This window comes from Melozone crissalis, unplaced genomic scaffold (genome assembly GCF_028551555.1).
Source record: "Melozone crissalis strain CALT ecotype California unplaced genomic scaffold, PUWL_Pcris_2 ptg000063l_1, whole genome shotgun sequence".
In the NCBI taxonomy this organism is placed as follows: domain Eukaryota; kingdom Metazoa; phylum Chordata; class Aves; order Passeriformes; family Passerellidae; genus Melozone; species Melozone crissalis.
The window spans coordinates 14,062,364-14,082,704 of NW_026535841.1; the positions used below are offsets into that span (position 1 = coordinate 14,062,364).

The following is a 20,341-nucleotide window of genomic DNA, read 5'->3' on the forward strand; positions in this document are numbered from 1 at the left end:
CTCTAGTTTGGGATCGATTGATGGGGATCTGGAGCAGCTTTGGGCATATTTGGGGTTTCTAACCAAAGCTGGGTGTGGAAGAGGTGATGTGCTGCCCATACAGCAAGGGTAGGAGGGCAGCAGCCATTCCTGCACCAGAATGAGCTCAGGTCTCTCTGATCCATGGGGACACTTACCGTTCTTAGAAAATCCTCTCCAGGGTGCTCAGGCACTGAATTCTTGGTATAAGTAAGAGTTTCCAATAAGAAATGTGCAGAGAAAATGCTCAGAGGTGGCTTCTGCTGAGCTGGGACACCTCTGCTCTGTCACAGACATCTTTTATGGAAAATCCTTTCCTTTGGGTTTTTCCTCCTGAGAAGCTGAGAGGCCTCAGGAGCAAAATGTAAGCAATGGTTATCTGCTGCTGTGGAATGCAACAGGTGCGTCTGGGATTGGGCTCATGGGGTTGTTTCTAATTAATGGCCAATCACAGTCAGCTGGCTCGGACAGAGAGCTGCGCCACAAACCTTTGTTATCATTCTTTCCTTTTCTATTCCTAGCTAGCCTTCTGATGATAACCTTTTCTTCTATTCTTTTAGTATAGTTTTAATGTACTATATATCATAAAATAATAAATCAAGCCTTCTGAAACATGGAGTCAGATCCTCGTCTCTTCCCTCATCCCAGAACCCCTGTGAACACGGTCACACTGCTCCATCAGCTTTGCTTCCTTTAATGACAGATTTTCTGATGAGAATTCAGGCTCAGGGTTCCTGGGGAGGATCAGGGGTGGTGGGAGCTCCTGCAGGGCAGAGTGAGGGCACAGGGACCCTCCTGAGGGGGTGATGGTCAGAGGGATGAGCTGGGCCTGCCTCAGGGGCTCCGAGCACCACCAGGACCCTCCACTCTGCTGCAGGGAGCTGCAAAGCTTCCCCTCTGTCTGCCTTAAAAAACTCTTCATGTTCCTTAACAATTCCCCAATAATCTAGCTCATCTATAAGTTTTTCCAGCGTGCTCACTCTGGTTTCATTGCCAATTAGCATTCTAGGCTTGATCCACAGCTGATTGGGCAGTAATTTGAACCCAAGCCCTCAGCAAAAGGGCATCATTTGTAAAACAGAGAAGAAATCTCGGAGATGCTGAAATTACTGTTAATTAAATCAGCACATGAATATAATGGACACACATGAACAAAATGATGTTTGTTTTTGAGCTGTTCTGCTAGCTGGGCAGGAAGCCTTATTAGGAATATTTAGTAGCCTGCATTTATTAGTTGTACAGCAAGATGAGTCCTTTCTGCATAAATTAACTTTGTGTATTGTGTATATATGTATATATAATACAATATTTCTTCTACAGGCTGCAGTGAAAGCTTTCCTTTCTAAACAGTCATTTGTGTTCTGCACAACTCCTATGCAAAGCTGTCACTGACCTCAGTGTAGTTATTTCTGATTTACATGGTCCCAGTACAGTTGGGCTCAGGAATTATTTTTCATGTAATTTCTGTTTTTTTAAATGAAATTTCAATAGCAACATAAAGATGGAGCAGAGCAGCAATCCAAGAGCTTTGGAAGTTGTAATGCAGCCTGTGAGCAGCTATTGTGTGTGAAAAAATTTCTTGCAAAGGTGCCTGAGCTTTACTGGAAATGCTAAACTGCAGCTTTATTAATATGATCAGGATACTCCAGCCCAGAGCTTTGGGACAGCTTTGGGATATTCTGCATTGCTCAGTGCTGAAGTTTGGGAATCAGCAGTTCCCAGCCCTACCTCCTGTGGGGCTGGAGGTGCATTTTGTGGGGTTGGCACTTTTTGGTGAGCTCTTGCAAAACCCATCAGAGGCAGAGGAGAGCACTCTGGGAGGGCAGGGAGAGCAGGCACTGCAAATTCCAGGAGTTCACAGGGAATAAATACATTTATTTATTTGTCATAAATGGAGGGGAAGGAACAGGTCCAGAGTGTAAAGGGGTGGGATATTGGCATCACAGGAATGTGGGAACAAGGACAGGGAGGAGCTGACGGAGTTTTGCATCATCTCTGGGACCTGAGGCTTCTGGGCTGGTAAATGCATTGGGATGGCAACAACTCTGATCATTCCAGCTGGGAATGTCACTGCCCAAATCTCAGTGCCATGAGAGCAGCGTTGGTGAGGCTGCTGTGCTTGGGAAAGAACCCAAACCTGCCCTCCTCAATTCCTATTATCCTCAATTCTTTCTCACCTTAATTCTTTCACTCCTCAGTTCCTGCCCCTGCTTCTTAATTCCTGCTCTCCTCAATTCCTGTTCTCCTAATTCCTGCCCCCCTTAATTCCTGCTCTCCTAACTCCTTCTCTCAATTCCTGCCCTCCTCAGTTCCTTGCCCTGGAAGAGGGCACTCACAGCCAGTGTTTGCTCTTGCTGCCTGTGCTGTGTCCCTGTAAGGTTCTTGTAAAGAGTGAAAGGAAAAGGTAGAAATTCTAACCCCAAAATCAAGCTTCATTCATCCCCCTTCCTCCCCCTGTTGTTTCCTTGTGGTCAGGAGCATTCTTATGGCGTTGGCTTGGCCCTGCAAAAGAGGAGCCATGAGAATTGAATGTGATAGACAGAAAATGTGGGGCCATGTGGGCCCTGCAGGGCCAGGAATGGGTTAACAGCCTTGATGTGCTCCTCATTGCTGGGGCCTGAAGTGCAAACAGAGCATTTGATCTCTGTGTCTCATTAGTGTGTCATTTATCCTGAGATGTGCATGGCAGAATGCATTTGATCTGTGCAGACTCAAAGCCCCTCATTGTTTCAGGCTCCATTTTGAAGCTCACCTAATGAAGAGCAAATTTCAAAGGGAAAACCACACTGTTAAATTCTATGCCAGAGCAGGGAGCTGGAATGGGTGTGGAGTCTCTGGATTGCCAGCCCAAATCCACCTGTGCCCACAGAAATCAGAGATATTTACCTGTGGCATTGCCTGGTTTTAGGGCCTAGAGTTTCTGTGCAAGCAGCCTCAGCGCTGTGGGCTGTGATGGACAGTGAAACCTTCATCCAGGGCATCCCAGCTCAGATATTTCTGATTTTCCCTCTTTCCTTGTGGCTTTTAAACTCAGAGTAAACATGGACTTCCCGCTTCATCTGTAGTTTAAATTCAAGTATTACCTATTGCTTGTCAGTTGCATAAGTTCTCTTTATTATGTAGCTTACACAACAAAATGAGCATCAAGCTGTTTGGGTTCTGTGTTTGTAAAATCGCTTCAGCATTGCTGCTGTTTCCATGATGATCTGCTAAAGAAAAAGGAACACTCCCAGTGGTCTCTAGTTTCTATCCCATAGTGTGAATTTCAGTCCACAAATAAGAATAGTTTGTTTTGTGAAAAAATGTTCAGGCTAGGAATTATTCACAGAAAATAACTCTGATAAATGAGTACATTTTCAAGTTTTCCATGGTCACGATCAATTCGCAAAGAGGAAAAGGAATGCAAAATTAATCAAATAAATTATTCATTATATTCACTCAACTATAGCTAACAGTGAATTGTCTAGACAGTAATTACTAATTTTTAACCTATGCATGTTCACATAACACTATTGTGTGAATAGGTTCAGTATACAGTGGCTTGAGATAATAGTAATGGATGTAAGTCAACTAGCAGGTGATTTTAATTGGGAAATTATATTGGATTTTTCTATTGAACTTCCATAAAACATTACATAAATATTGAATCTCCTCAATGTTTTTTTTTCCAGCTGAAAATACAGGCACACAGAGTTCTGTGCTGGTTTGATCAGTGCATAAGCAAACATAATTTTTTTTATTATTATTATTTTAATTCTGCTGTAAAACTCTCAAGAAAACCATGAAGTTCAGAACCCAGCAGGAATCTACAAGGGATATTTTCCATTTCAGTGGTGATTTTCCAGCAGCAGGTTTGGAGCCTTGAGGAGGGCTGGGGTTGCACTCAGGGTCAGGTTGCTGCAGAGTGGGTCCTCCCACTCCATTGCTGTGGCAAAAATTCAGCATTTTGGGGTTTTTTCCCTGTGTTTCCCAGGCAATGCAGGAAGGAATCTGCCCCTACTGGGATTTGCTGGATGGAGCTGGTGCTCCCTTCTGTGGGTGTGACAGTGCAGAAAACTGGAGTTGAGATTCCCTTGACTTCTATTTTTTTTTTTTTTTCCAGAAATCTCTATTACTGCTACAGTTAATTAGAAAAGAGATTGAAAAGAAAGTAGAGGAATCATAATTTCAGGTAGATTTGTCGCTGCAGCTTGTGCCCTGTGGACTAATTGGGAGTTGGGAATTTTGTGGCTCTGAGTTGATCAGAAGCTGTCATTTACAAAGCTCTTCCATCTCCCTTCAGGTGCCTTGCCTGGAGAGGAAAATAGCAGGAAACCCACACAAACAATTGGAAATGGTGCAAAAACTAGGGCATTGTGAAAGGATGTTTGCATAAAGTGTTGGTTTTGTGTGTGTCAGCTGCATCCTCTGGGATCTGGCTTACAGACATTAAAACCCATCCACGTAGAGCTGCCATTAACCCTAATGCCAGCTCTGATTCTGACTTCCTGTGTGCTTAATGTTATCTTAATGCAATTTGATTTGGTATTTAATTGCCGTAATTTAATTAATGGTTCTGTAAATAAAAAGGCAAAGTTGTGGCCTCCTGCACGCACAGATACGCGCAGCAAGCAGCTCCTGGGAGATTTGGGTTTCTGTGTCTTAAAGCAGAGTTTAACCCTAAGGGTGTATGATAAAGTGCCCAGATCCCAAAGTAACGCTGTAATGGTGTTTGCACTGGAATGTTCCAGTGTTAGTTCAGGCTTGTGGGAGAAGGGTGGCATTTAAACCCTAACCCATGGATTTCTCCCTGATGCTTGTGGTGGAATAGGTCACCTCTCACACAGGAACTGCTTCCTTGTGTGACTGCATTACATTTAAATTAGTTCACAAAGACTGGGTTATTAATGAAACTGCTACTAATTGGATAATTGCTATTAATATTGTTACAGAATCCTGTTGGCCCAGGGGGTTATTTGTGAGTCAGAGCTCGCAGGTGTTTCTAACCCTGCTATTGATGTGCCTTTGACCTTCTCTAACACATGCTGCTCGTGTCTGCTGCACACTTAAAATGTCTATTAAATATTGATTAGTCTCCCTTATAAACCATTTATAAATAGAAGCATGTAGTATAAATGTAACCTAAAATCATTAAGGCTACATGGTGTGCAAGTTAATAGGAGCAATGTTGGAAAGTTAGGGAGTGCGTGAATTGAGGGAATTGGGTTCATAAACTCTTTTCTTAGTGCAGGATGGTGGAGTTCCCGTGGAAGTCAGGGATTTCTCCTAGCATCCACTGAAGGTTTTCCTCTTTTTAAAAATTTATTTACAAACAAGAGCTGACATAAAACCCAAATCTTTTTCCAGAGTAGAGCTGCATAAAGCACAGCTTCAAATACTTATGCAAAGGAGGAGGAACATCCTGTGTTCACATATGGAAAAGAGGTCCAGGTTCCCCAGTGAAATGCAAAGGTGTTCTGCTGATGTTAATGGAATTCTGCTGCATTCCCTACACCATAAATCACAGCCAGCTGTTGCTAAATCAACTCCAGCCTAAACTGAATTCAGTATAAGCAGCGTCCCATTGCAGCACAATTGCTGCCTCTTAAGCTTGGAGGTAAATCACATTTATGTCCCTTCAAATCCATTGCTGGTATAAGGAGATCTGAGTAGGACCCTTTACCTGAGCTTGCCTTGCCCTGAGCTTGCATTCCCTTGGGATTTGGTATTGCAGAATTTCCCTGAGGTGTACTGTGCCTGTGGGTTTATTTTGGACATGGCCCCTAAGGACAGAGCAGATTCTGTTGTCATTAATGGAGTTGTCATTATTCTGTTGTCATTAATGGGGTATTTAGATAGGCAAGAGCCAACTCTGGTTCAAGGCCTGATGTGCTCTGAAAGCCCACAAAGCAGAGTGGGAATGCCAGGTTCAACCTCCCAGGCAGTGACAGCCATCACCAGGCCTTTCACATGCCAGGGGAGAAATCAGAAAGGTGGAAACAACCATGAACCAACAATGGTTCAAATGCTTTCTTTGAAAGCATCTCTTGCCATTGCAGCTGCCTCCCTTCTGTGTGATGCCATCTCCCTGCTCAGATAAGCAGCAGGATCAGCCAGGCACGGGCTGTGCAGTTTGCACTCCGCGCCTGTACCTGACCCCCAGCTCTTAAAAGCAGAACAATTAAGCCAATCCCAAAGAGGATTACAATTGAGAATTAGAGGCTATAAATGTGATTTAGCACGGAGTGCTGAGCATGACAAATCATTTATGTGCCCAGGCCTCACTAGTTCTGCAGTGAGTTTCATTTGGAAGCGTGGAGCAGGCTCAGCCCTGGTGCAGTGTCAGGAGCAGCTCCTGCAGCTCAGCTCTGGCCAGGCTGCAGAACCTCTCTGGAGCACAAAATGCCATCATTTCTGTCAGATCCTTATTCATGGGAGGGAATCCAGGGCATGAACGTGCCAACCAAGCTCCCAGGTTATTTCCCTCTTTGGAAAAGCTTGTCTGAAAGCCTGATTGTAGCCCAAGGACAAGGCAAGGTGGGCTCAGGGTTTTGTGTTCACGTGGCTGGAGGAGACCTTGATGCTAAAACTTGCCAAAACTTGCACTTTAGTGTACTCAAAGGGAAGAGTTTCTTGATTGTTTTCCTGCTGTGAGTTCCTCTGGGAGAAGTTTGTCTGAGTGTTTCACTCCTCCAGAAGCTGTTGAGTGTTTCATTGATAAATGAAGATATTTCCCCATGCAGAAGGAACATTAATAGCACGCACGTGTGTTTGCATGTGTCTGTGTATTGAGTTGCCTTGGAAACAAGGAGAGAAAGCTCCATGGACCAGGACATGCTTTCCATTCAAGGAACACTTGTGCTATTGTAAAACCACATGCAAAAATAATCCAGTTCATTCATGCAGTCGGGGAGGATCTTGCTGCAGGGAGCAGCCTGTGAGTGTGGATCCTGTGTAAAGATGACAGAAATCTGTGATAGTGTCCCCAGGATGAGGGAAGAGATGAGAATCTTGACTCCATATTTCAGAAGGCTGATTTATTATTTTATGATATATATTATATGAAAAGAAAATGATATCTTAAAACTATACTAAAAGGACAGAAGAACGGATTTCATCAGAAGGCTAGCAAAGAAAGGAATGGAATGATAATAAAATCTTGTGGCTGCTCACAGCCTCGACACAGGTGGCTGTCATTGGTCACCAAGTAAAAACAATTTCACATGCTGGATAAACAGTTATCCAAATCACATTCCAAACCAGCAAAACATGGAGAAGCTGAAATTTCCCAGCTTCTCAGGAGAAAAGATCTTGACAAAAGGATTTTTTATAAAATATGTCTGTGACAGAAATCAACTTGACTCTGCTTTTGAGCATATTGCTGAGCAAATGAGTTGACATTGTTGAAGCTGCTAATAAGGTGAGGAAAAAAGGAATGTATGTGAGTTATCCAGAGCCCTGGCAATGCTCCAGGTGTGAGTTAAAGTCACCAAGACACAGAACAGGACTTGAGTGTTCACATTGCAAAACAAAGCGGACAATTTTACCTTATGTGTAAGAACAGCTGCTTCAGCATATTGCCCTCAAAGACAGCATGTTGAAACAGCTGTCCAAGTGTTCTGGAGGTTAATCTACTCAATTAATCATTGTGGGTTTATTTTCAATGTATAATCATGTTTGTGCTGTTCCTTGTGGGCACGTGAGCAAAATATTGAATATAAAGTTTTAGTCATCGGTGAAACGCCTGTCAGAACACTTGGAGGGGAAAACTCTCTTTAAAGTGGCTCTTGTAGAGAGAAATGGGGGCTTCCCTTGGAGCAGCTGGAATCGCACATTGTCCCCTCCCCGTGGTGCTGCAGAGGTGAGGGCACAGTGTAAAATTAACAGGTGTGGTTGTTGTGATGCCCAAACAATCTGCAGTGAGGCTGCCCTGGACAGAGGTGTGCTCTCAGGGTGCTGTGCTCTGAAAATCACACTCTCACAAAAAGGCCACGGCTCCCACCTCGGCTGAGTTCATTGTGCAGCATTTTGTGAATGAAACCCCAGGACCTCACACATTTTCTGCATATTATTCACTGCCACGGAATTGTAAACAGCCACTGTCAGAAAAATCCTCTGGCAATCCATTTGACCAGAAATAAATAAGATCTAAACATCATTCCCAACCTTTCTAAATATCACTGCGCATGTAAAAATAGCAAAATCTTTATATATCATATCCCAGTGCACCTTTCATGTCAGTGTTTTTTCAGTCAAAGGCAGGGTTTTGTTTACCCCAAGAGACCATGCAGAACAAATGGGAAGAGCTGTGACAAAAGTTGGTGAAATACAGAATGCAGCAGCTACACACAGCTAATGCTTAATAGAGTCTGCAGTCCTTTCCTCTGCCTTGAATTTCCCAGATTATATTGCTTTATTCCCCTCTGGACTGAATAGCAGTGCGTGCTGGCGTGAGGCTTTTTAGATTGAAACTCTGCTTTGGGATTCTTGTCCAAAAAGGAGAAAAAGCAAAGGACACTGCAGAGGAGGAGCTGCTGCTCCTGCCCAGCTGTCCCAGGCTGGCTCATCCCTGCTCTGTCTCACTTACCTGGGCAGGAACCCTCCTCCTCTCCCCCACCCCTGTCACCACTTGTCCTTAGGGAGAAATGCAGGTGCAGTTTTATTCCAGCTTGCTCTCCATAATAGCTCTTGTCAGATTGCATTGGGTCTGTGCACCAGAATTAATTGCAATGCTGCTGGGAGAAAAATCCCAAACTAAATCAACAGCAACCGGCACAACTGCCTTCATTAGGCAGGAGGAAGGAAAGCAGCACGGAAGTGCCACGTTTGAGAGTGTAACTGGTGGGCAGGGAGCTGAATGCCAGTGCCATTGGACAAAGAAATGAAAACCTTTAAATAGAAAGGTGAGTTTGATGTAGTTGTGACTTCAGGAGCTTGGTCTTGGTTGACCACTTTGTATTGGCATGAAAAGAAACTTGCAATAACACAAGAGAATGCAGAGGGAAATGTTTGATTACCTTGTGTCACTTTTTGTTAGAGGAGTTTTCTGGAAGTAGTTTTTGGGCTTTTGGAAAATTCTTGCATTGTAGCAAAGGAACAATGATTTTTGTTTCAAGGTCCTGTTTATCCATTGTTGCCTGGAAAAACTGAAAATCCAGTAGTTTAAATGAGATATTTGAACCACCATGTTGAATTTGATTTAGGTAAGAGTCTCCCTTTTTGGAGGAACACTATGAAAACAAACTTGAAGAATTATTGCCCCCCATCTGTGCCCAGTGTGTGTCAGCACCAAGGGGTGAAATATCACCAGGAGGGGAGGATGTGCCTGAATATTCCAAGGTGGGGGAACAAAAGGAAAGAAGCCCAAGTGCTGAGAAGGGGAAGGTGAGGAGAGCTTGCTCTTTTCTTTGTGATGATTGTTCAGAGGTGCTTCCAGGTGCAAGCACTTTGCAGCTGGAATTTTGTGTCAGGTTCATGGAGGCCTTTAAGTGCAGCACTTTCCCCACCTTTGTGTTCAATTCTTTGCTAAAATGATGTGTCAAAATGCCAGAGAAGCACCTGTTTAGTTCAGCTGTGTTTTCTGCAGAAAGCCTCTTTTCCTGTGCCCCTCTGTCCATTTAGCAGGAGGGATGTACAAGGAGGGCCAGAAAGGACCTGGCCTCACTCCTGGCTTCCCTCCCACCTCACAGCAGCCAACAACCTGAGATTGGCAGTGCAAAAGGAGAAATAAATGTATTATCATGAAAACCTGCCAATTTTTAGAAGGAAAGTAAAGAATGAATGCTTAACAGAGGCAATTTTAAGGGAGATAAATTTCCTTAATGGAGGTGAATAGCAAATATTCCTTTTATTTGAACAGTCCAGCAGGGCTGACCTGATTTCTTTCTGCAGCTCAGGGTGTATTTTGTGTCTCACATTAGGGAAATGGCAGAAAATGGGAGAGGCTTTCCTTCACTTAGATTGCTCTTGGAGATGAGTCCTTCAACACAAATTGGGTAATTCTCTTTTCCCTCTCGCTGCACCCAGTTTATCTCCCTGGAAAATCAGAACTTTCCCCATTTCTCATAATGCAACAGGTTCTGAAGAAACAGATGGGGAGATTTGGATTTAAATCATGTCTTAACGACTTCTAAAGGCTAATTATGAATACAATACCTTGGAAGCAAAGTTAGAAGTCTTTTTTCACTTTCCTTCAGTGTCTGTTGTGGGAAAACCAATTCAGCCACTCTTTCGCAAAGTTTATAAACAATTTAAATGAAAAAAATTAAATCTATTGTGGGATCCCAGCCTGGTGTGAGTTTGGTGCTGAGGTGTAAGAACAAGGGACCAGTTGAAACCCTTTCTCAAGGAAATGTGCTGTGATTTTGATATTTACTTGCCTTTATAGAATAGTAATGGGAGACCTTTTTCTGTTTACAGAATAATTCTATTGAAAACCAATAACTCTGTCACTTGCTGTTGCTGAGAAACATTGATGTCACCCCCGTGCCCCACCTGTGAGGTGACACTGGAAACCCCTGGCAGTGGAACATTTTAAATTGTTTCAGATTAAGAGATTTTCAGTGATTTTCCCCTTGAACTCCTGCAGCTGCCAGTGGCATTATAAACTCATGTGCCATTATAAACATTGGATATGCCATTATCCTTTTCCACTTAAGAAGGATGGCAAATAATACTGTAATACTGCATTTCTTCCTTTCCTTTCATCTCTGCTGCATTTAGAGCCCTCTGTAGTTCCTTGCAGTCGCTGATGTTTGTTTTGCTGCACAGCTGAATTTCAGAGAACCTGCCAATAAAATCCCCATTTTCTTGTTATGCATAAAGGCCACTTAGTAGGAAAGGTGTGGAAATTGTGTTTAAAGTGGTCAGAACCAGCAGCAGGTTTGGGTGTACCCAAGAACAGGCAAGGACCTGGGACTGGGGAATAGGGAATCCTTTTCCTCATCTGCCCCTGGCCTGGTGGGATTTCCTGTGCCTCAGTTATTTTAGATGTATAATGAAAATAACTGCAATAACTGCCCTGTTGTCTTTGGCAGAGCTGAGAACTGGCTTGGAAGTCTTGTGGAAAGACTGGATACTAGAAGCAGTAGTTTAAATAGATCATTGTATATCTAATTCTTGGAACAGATAAAATAGAGATGGGAAAAGATGAAAATTCAATAGCTCGATACTGAATTCACAGCAGTTTTACATTTCTGTGGATACTTGGTCTTTATTATAGTTACTACCTCCAGTCAGTCTCTTTTAAAATTTTTTTTTATTACCTTCCCACAGATTCTTAACACATTCTTTCATTTGAGGGACTGTGTTTCCTAAAATCTGATGGACTCTGGAAAAATATTGATGTTCTGACAGCAGCAGCTCAGCTTTTGAAACCCAGATGATATTGTCCTAGTCTGCAGGAAATAAATACACTGCACAAGAGTTCTCTGGGAAATTCAATCATGAAAACAAAAAAGGGATTTTGTTCTGAACTTGAATAAAAAAGAGGTTGTTCTTTGTAAAAGTTGTGCAGGAAAAGAAATAATCAGACACAGGGCCATGTCAGAACAAGGTGGAACGTCACACAAGGTGAGCAGACGGACAAATTAAAGTCAAGAACAAAACTCAAGCCAAGAAGAGGCAGAGGAAGGAAGTAAAAATCCTCCAGTAGTTCTGAGATCAGTCAGAAAACTCTCAAAAACTCACCTCTAATAAATCAAGGTTCTTATTTGAAAAAAAATCCAATTTTTTAATTTTAAGGGTTTGTTTTTTTTCAAAAGAAAATATTCTCAAAGTTGTCTTCTTTACACTTGATTTTCATGGAGAAGCTAATTTGTTTTCTCCAAACCAAAAGCATCCCCAGGCAGTGCCAAGCCCAGGTAGGTGTGATTTTCCTTGGTGTTTGTTTGATAGGAGCTGGGAGGTGGAAGGCAGCTCTCCCTTGGGTGCAGTGCCAGGGCAGGAGCTCCCAAAATCAGAGAACAGAGCAGGAGCTCCCAAAATCAGGGAACAGAGCAGAAGGGAGATCCCAAAATCAGGGAACAGAGCAGGAGCTCCCAAAATCAGGGAACAGAGCAGAAGGGAGATCCCAAAATCAGGGAACAGAGCAGGGAGATCCCAAAATCAGGGAACAGAGCAGGAGCTCTGGGTGTGCAAGGATAGAAGGGCTGATGCTGCACTGGCCACAGATGTGATGTTTTTCTTTTCCCTGCATCCCATACAGCAGCAGGAGACTTTATTAAGACCAAAGGTGCATCAAATGTGAGTCTGTGTCACTGCATGGATGGTGCAGGGTGTAAATTTTAACTCCCAGGGTGAAGGAAGCAGCAGCTGTGTGTGGTACTGACTGTTTGCAGTTCTGAAAGCAAGGAGGGATGGAGATTCTCTCCCCCAATTCTTGACTTCAAGCATGAAGAGACATGTGAGCCCTTCAACAGGCAAAGGAGAGAAAGAAACGTTCCAGAGAATCTCTGGTGCTGGCCCTGGAGGGAATCAGTGCCTGCAGGCCCTCAGGGCTCAGGGGAGGCTGAGCCAGGCTGTGAGAACCCAGAGCAGCTGTGAAATCACCTGGACAGGTGAGATCAGTGAGCGCTGCAGCCTGGCCCGGGCAGATAACACAGCCTCTCTTCAGGAATGAAAGCAGTGATTCTCTGGGCAAGGCACAGATATTTCCTGCAGATCCATGCTCGTCAGAAAATGAAATCCTTGTGCAGGACAATGAGTGAGAGCATCTCCCAGAGCATGTTTAAACTCCATAATGCACTTCTCAAATACAGCTAATGCTCATCCTGCTCTGGCCAGGCCTTACACCAGTGTTTGAGCTGTGCTCAGGGGAAGACATAAACCCCACTTCTCCTGCCCCCTGGCCAGTGACTGCTGTCTGCCCTCAGGAGATCGCAGAGCACTTTGCACAGGTCATGGCTGCTTTCCCAAGGATCTCTCCCTGCTCATAAATGGTTTTTCCTGAGGCACAGCCCTGGGAAGGGCTGAAGGGAGCAAGGCTCTGTGTCCAAGGCAGGGAGAGCCACACTCCATCCATGTCCTGCAGCATGTTGGGATGTGGTGCAGATAATTTGTGCATCCTTCTATAGCATTAAGCAGCTGTTGTTACAGAAGGACATGGATTCCTGCCCAGGTGGGGCTGGTGGAAGGGGATGAGCACACAGATTGCAGTGCTAAACTCACGTGATCCACAACCTTATGTTTCAGTGCCTGCAGGTCTGCTCTCGTGAAGCTGAAGCCTTTTCAAGCCATGAGAGATGCCAGCTCTCCCTTTGCACCAGGGGCAGAGAATTCCCTCTAGAAAACCCTCCCTCAGCCCAGTCTGAAGGAAATATCAAAGAGTTAGAGAGTGTCTGAAGGAAGCTTTTCCAAATGGCCATCCCTGATGTTGTTAAATATTATTAAGCCTGTGGGACAAACACACAGAGCCAGAAAATTGTATCTTTGACTGCTGATGGTACTCAAGTGAATCTGATAATTATGTTCCATGGCAAGGCATGGCCTCCTTAGACTCCTCTGTGGAGAAAACAATGCCTTTGAGGGATGTTCAGATTAATTATTTCATGGCCATTTGAAAACAACCATTAGTGTATCAGTTTGTACAGTCACTGCTCTCGAGCACAGAACTCTGCCCATTTTCTGTCCACTTGCAGGGGGGTATTGTTTGATTCCAGTCAGAGGGGAGCCACAATTTTATTAAGCCAGAACATGATTATGTTTCTCTGGAACAAAAAGGGAAAAAAACAATATCTTTAAATGAACTGAGAAACTCTAAATATGCTTTAAAATGGTTCCCAGTCACCTGCTGTTGGGAAGGAATGGCTTGAGCCGGTCAGGAGAGCGTTCAGATCCTGCACAGATTTCTGAACACAGCACAAATTCCAGTGTGAGTGGCTGGCAGAGCTTTCCAGACTCTGAGGCTGACTTTAGGCCCTGTGTTTCTTGGCTAAAGGGCCTGAAACAGGAGTGAGGAGCTCTTGCTGCCTGTCCTCTGTGCAGACATTCAAAATGAGGTTCACAGCATTGCTGCCCAGCTCTGCAGCCCCAGGTGGGCGCTGAGAGCAAGGGTGTCACCAGGCAGGTTTGGGCATGATGTGCTGAGCAGAAATGACCTGAGCCCAGGCTCAGAGAGGGTTCTGCTGGTGCACAAGGCACAGTGAGTCTGCTGACAGGCTGCAATTACTGCTGCCAAGTGCACCAGGCTGTGCTCTGAACCTTTGCTTAATGGGGGCAGATCTGTTCTGAGCTAGGGAAAAACACAAACCCCAAACTGCCTCAGGTCACAGAACTGACAGCCTCTGTGTGTCTAATCAGGTTTCACCTTCAGCAGCAGGTTTTGCTTGTTCATCCTACATAAACCTCACAATGAGCTGAATTTCCTTGGGAAAAAACATGAAATGGAGTAAATCTCAGCTTTGGTTTCCATGAATCCAAGAGAGAGCTGCTCTGTGTGCCAGGTACACTCTGCTGAGATCTGAGCTTCCTTCAGTGGCTCCATGGCAAAAAGACAAGTTCAGAAATGAGACTCTGCCGTGGAGCCTCTGGATCGCGCTTTTTTGAGCTAAAGCAAATTGTTTTTGCAGCACTGATACACATCTAGAATAATATTCAATTAGGCTAATGGCTGCTGCTCCATTGTTCAGTGAGAAGCAGTGATTGGGAACCTCTGAGCATGGCTCAGTCTGCACTAATTCCTGCTGCACAACACCTGCACCTGCCTGGCCATCCCACAGCAAATAAACCCTTTTCAGAGGTTTTATTTCTATATATTTCTATATATATTATTTTTATATATATTATTTATATATATATTATTTCTACATATTTCTATTTCTATTTTATTTTCTAGGTTTATTAGGAGATAGAGGATGACCTTTAGCTTGGACAGGAGAGGCTGCAGGGTTTGTGATGTCCCTCTGTCAGAACTGACCCCTCCAGCAGGGATGGATTCTCCAGGGATGGGGAAACAGAGCAGGGAATGGATGTTGGGATGAGTGGGATGGGGACTGGTGCTGACACCTGAGATCTTGGGGAATTGCTGATCCCACAAGTGCTGCACTGAAATGGTGATTGCAGAGTGAGGAAGCAGCTGAAGTTCAGCCTTTAGTGGGAGGGAAAGGAAATGAGGAAGGAAAAAAGGTCAATGAATATAATCTCTTTGCAAAATTTTACATTTTCTAATCTTTCATAAACACATAATCCCAGTTGTTTGTTCTTGCCTTTGGGTGATTGAATGGTGTATCTTACCTGATAGAAAATGGAGTTTTCTCACAGCCAGGCTTCATTAATATGTATTGGAAACCTAAAACGGTGTTCAGCCACAAGCGGTAAAACTACAGAATTGCTGTGGATTATAATAATTTCAGCAAAGCATCTAATTTATATATTAAGCTTGCTTAATGGATTTATATTGCCTTGCTCTTTGATCTGAAGCAAAAGGTGGTGAATAATTTATCAAATAAAAAGCCCTCCCCTAGCCCAGCCCACACGTCACAATCTGCCCTGTAATTTACATTTTTTAAGAGATGCCGTTTCCAGGCAGAAGAACTGCTTCCTAAAAGACTCCTTCTAATATTACAAATGTATTTTCGTGAGCTACACTCAGGGGAAAGAAATAATAATGAAGGAATGCAATTCTACAGACAAATGTTCCAGCTCTCTGCCTTCCTCACTAAAGACAGTCATTTCAGCTGAATGCCAAAAGGCATTTAACTGTAGCATTTGTCAGTGGAACAGGGCTGGCTTTGGGTTTCCCTCCTGATTTACAATGGAGTGTTTATTGGGTTTAGTGTACTGTAGCATGTTTTGTTAACCTCTAGACAAACGCAGGCAGCTGGTGCATTAATCCCAGGGATGATTCCTGTCAGGGGACAGGGCTGCAGGGCTCTGGGGAGGTTCTGGCTGCTCCACGGGGCAGCAATCAGCTCTGCCTGACCTGGGCCAGCTCCTGAGGTGCTGCTTGTGAGATGGATCATCATTCCTCCGTGGCTTCGTTTTTCAACAAAAACAGGGTGAAAGTGCTGCATGGTGGGAGCTGGGGGAGCTACCATAGTCACCTGCCCAAGGAGCATTTAGGTCACTGTTTAGGTGTGTTTGAAGCACAATTATTGGGAGCTTTGGACCTGGAATTCCTCAGCTGATTTGTGCTTATCCATGGGAGTCATTCCCCACAATCCCAGCTCCTGGTCCATGCCCAGGGACAGCAGTGTTTGCAGTCACAGCCCATGGGATTCACTTCTCAACAATCCCAGCTCCTGCTCCCTCCCCAGTGTTTGCAGCCCCAGCTCTCTCAGGGCTCCTGACACTTCTCCCATTCACTTTTCCCCCTCATTTGTCCAAACCCACCAGTTGTCAAACATTTCCTAGGGCTGTGTGGCAGCGTTGATTCATATTTAAATAAAGCCATTATGCCAGCCTTGAGTTCCAGTAGTTTTCTGCTCTTCCTCTTGAGTATTTCTCTCAGTAGTGCCATCTAATCAGCTTTAGGTTTTAATTAAACAGCTGTCATTTGCTTCCTAGTTCTGTTGCGACCTGATGTTGTATTAAATTTTAATTTAGCCTGGGCTGCATAAGAAGTAGATTCCTTCAGACAACAAAGAAATGCTATTAGCAGGTTACAGTTGTAATTAAGAGCAGCTCTGCTGAAGTGCTAATGCAGTCAGGTAGAGAGCTGCAGATAAACACACATAATAATAATTATTATTATTATTCAGGGATGGAGCCTGTGATACGAATGTGTAGATTCCACCCCTTCAGGCTGCTGAGCTGAAGGAGTTGGTCAAGATCTGACCTCAAGAAAATAAATGGGGAAGGATTCGCAGTTTTCCACCAGGGCCTTGCAGTGCCCACAGTCAGAGGGTCCTGGCTGATGTTTCACTGTGCCACATTGGAGAACCATCAGCTCAATGAGCCCTCTCTGCATCCCAGATGCTGCCAGAAATCACAGGGAGCTGAAGTTCAGCAGCTCTTTTCCTGCAGGAAACTGCAAACCAAGCTTTACAGAATTTAGATGAAATGTTATGACTTGTTGAAGAAGCACTAAAAGGTTTGTTTATAAATCTACAGGACAGTCAATTAGTTCATATTTCTTCCTCAGGGGAAATATATTTTTGCAGTCTATACATAGCCAGCCCTTAAGAAGGCTTTAAACAGCCTATTATATTTGTGTAGCACTCAGTGCAGGCATCAGGCCTGTGGGATATTGATTTCTGTGGTGGAGCTGCTCACAGAGGGGAGCAGGCTTTGGGAGGCTGCCCCAGCTAATGAGCACAGGGGCTCCTGTGGGTGCTGGGCAGCTCAGCACAGTCCTGGTGCTTGTCTCATGCTCATCTTTTATGAGAGGAATGCAAATGCCTTTAAAACTTCACATTGCCCCTCAGTGCAAAGTCTGAGTGCAGCTTTGGCACTAAGAGCCTCAGAGGGGGCTGGAGGCTTGTGCTTTGCCACACAGCACGGCCAACACCTGGGTGATGGCACAAACAGCACAAAAACCAAATGGGAATGGATCAGGCCTGCTGGGAGCTGGTTCCAGTCCACCAAGGTGCAGAGAGCCTTTAATCCTGGCTCAGTGTTTAATCCTGGCTCAGTGTTTAATCCTGACTCCCTGGTGCTTTGATCAGGCTGTGACTGACACCAGCCCTGCCTGCCTGACCTGAGCAGCTCACAGCTGTGCTAACAGAGAGGCTGGAAGTGGAATTTGTTGTGTGCTCGCTGTTTGTGACCTTGGCCAAAATAGATTTTCCCCAGCTGTGTTGAAGAACACCATCTATTGTTGGAGAATGTTGGAGAATTGCTCCTCACGAGCCCTTTGACCCAGGACCACCAGGTCTTCATCAAATATCTGATATTTGAGGGCTTAGGATATATGGGGTGTTTGCAGTGGTGAAATCTAACTGCTTCTTCTCTGGCCTGTGGGTGAATTACCTTCTCTTTGCTGTCTTATAAAACCTTTTTCCACGTGAGGTGCACCTAAGTGCTTTCTTCCACCTGGCAGTGCATTTTCTCCTCAGCCTTGTTCAAATCTCGGTCTTTGTAAAGGATTTTCAGTTGTTTTTTTTTCACACTTCCACTTCTGTCACACACTCCTTTCTTTGCCAGTGTCCCTCTCTCCTGGCTGGCAGCTGGTTATAAATGAGCCCGTTCAGCAGAAACAAAAACCAGACAGTCATTGACTGGTAGAACATCTGGTTTGTGCCTCTCAGAGAACAGAACAAAGCCTGCACTTATTTCCTGAGGTGTTATCCAAAAAGCCTCTCTGCTCAGGATGACTCTTCAATCACACTGGAGTGTGATGTGAGGCCGAGCACGTCCTTTCAGGGCTGTCCTGAGCAGAAATGGACTCCAGTGTGTGCTGGATGCCTTTGTGCTGCCCATAAACCTCTCTGGGGCTCTCAGAGGTGCCTGGCACTGCTGGTATTAGTGCTGCAGCTCATTTAATTCAGGCTGCTTTCTGTAGAAGGTTCCGAATATTGATTAATAATACATCTTAGCTGCAAGTATTTATTGGTCTTCTCCAGCTGTCCTTAGCTTGTGGTCAATGCCCATTATTCTCTATCAATCTAGCCAGTAGCCAGAGCAAATGATAGTGAATATATCTCCCTATGCAAGCTGCCATCAAATTTTTCACTAAAATCCATTCCTTCTTCCACCAATTCTAATAATGGAATTTAAAGTTAGATTGGTTTGAAGCAACTTTTTTATTTTTTCCCCTGCTAACCGGCAAGCAATTAGTTTTACGGAAGTTGCAAAATGAAAAGGGGATTGATTCAGAGCAGTATTTCCTATTGCGGGCTTTTTGAGGGGGGCAGAACGGATCCCTGTGAAATCCCAGATCATTCCTTGTCCCATTTGTGTGTCACCTTTTGGGCTGGCAGTCAGCACTGCTTCTGCTTCTGCTGCTCCCCTCCAGCCTGGACCTGCTCATGCCAGGCAGGGGCCTCTGCACCAACTCGTTTGGAGTAATTAATCAGCCTGAGACAGAGAGGAAGGCTGTGAAATGGAGTCATTAGAGTGCCAGCACTGTGAATTCATCAGGGTTACAGATAAACGTGGTTAAGCATCTCTTGGTGGGGAAAGACTAAAAAAATTGTGTATGGGTGCACAGATTTTCTCCTAATGTATTTATGGAAAGAAATGGTCGACTCACAGCAGAGTGAGCTGGAACAGGAAGGAAGGAATGCTGTTGTGGTGGGGGATAATCACCTCCCAAACCACTGGCACCATTTCGGGCAGAGGGCTGGGAGGAGCTGGTGAGGCCCTGGAGATCCTGCTGAGCAGTGCTGTGCTTACAGATCCCTTCCCTCAGCCAGAAGTGTGTAAATGGGCTCAAAAGGGATAAACCCATATTTTTCAGAACAGGCCTTGGTGCTCCTGATGCAGCTTTTGGCTCAGGAAGCTGCTAAAACATTGCAGGGAGCTGGAAGGGTGGGAGGGAGGGTCCCATCCCTGTCACTGTCATGACCCCTGTGTGATTCTCGTGCTGTTGTGCTGCTCCAACACTCAGCCCGTGTTTGTGTGTGCCCCCAGGACACAGAAATCCTCAACACAGCCATCCTGACGGGCAGGATGGTGGCAGTGCCAGTCAAGGTGGTGGCCGTGCAGGAGGACGGCTCCGTGGTCGACGTCTCCGACTCCACCGAGTGCAGATCTGCTGATGAAGACGTGGTCAAGGTGAGGCACCCACGGGAGTTTGCTGTGCCCAGTTCTGGCCCTCAGTTTGGGAGGGATGTTGAGATGCTTGAGCACATCCAGAGGAGGCAACAGGGCTGGTGAGGGGCTGGGAACACAAACCCTGTGAGGGGCGTTTGAAGGAGCTGGGGCTGTTTAGCCTGGAGAAGGGGAGGCTTAGGGGTGACCTTATTGCTCTCTTAGAAGTGACCTTATTGCTCTCCTAGAGGTGACCTTATGGCTCTCTTAGAGGTGACCTTATTGACCTCTTAGAGTGACCTTATTGCTCCCTTAGAGGTGACCTTATTGCTCTCCTAGAGGTGACCTTATTGACCTCTTAGAGTGACCTTATTGCTCTCCTAGAGGTGACCTTATTGACCTCTTAGAGTGACCTTATTGCTCCCTTAGAGGTGACCTTATGGCTCTCTTAGAGGGCAATAGAGCTCCTCCCAGAGGGGTCTCTGTTCCTCTGGGCTGTGCCCTGCCCGTGGTTTCACAGCAATAATGCAGAATATTGGCACAGGGGCTGGAAGTTTCCTTCCTGCTCGGGCTGCATCGCCAGTCAAGAGTTTCTTATAATGAACGATCCTGAACTGTACCAACATCTGTAGAGAGTGACAGGGATAGGGAATAACAATCATACTGCAAAAAGTCTTAAAATGAGACCTCTGAGCTTTTAAACAATATTGTGCTG

General features: G+C 44.9%; 1 protein-coding gene across 1 annotated transcript in view; it reads left to right on the top strand.

Annotated features, from left to right (window-relative positions):
• TMEM132B (transmembrane protein 132B) overlaps positions 1 to 20,341 on the top strand; it is a 210,209-nt gene that overhangs the window by 152,398 nt on the left and 37,470 nt on the right. The window contains exon 5 of the mRNA XM_054289062.1: positions 19,507 to 19,650. Within this exon, the coding sequence (XP_054145037.1) occupies positions 19,507 to 19,650 (144 nt within the window). The remainder of the gene's footprint in view (positions 1 to 19,506; positions 19,651 to 20,341) is intronic.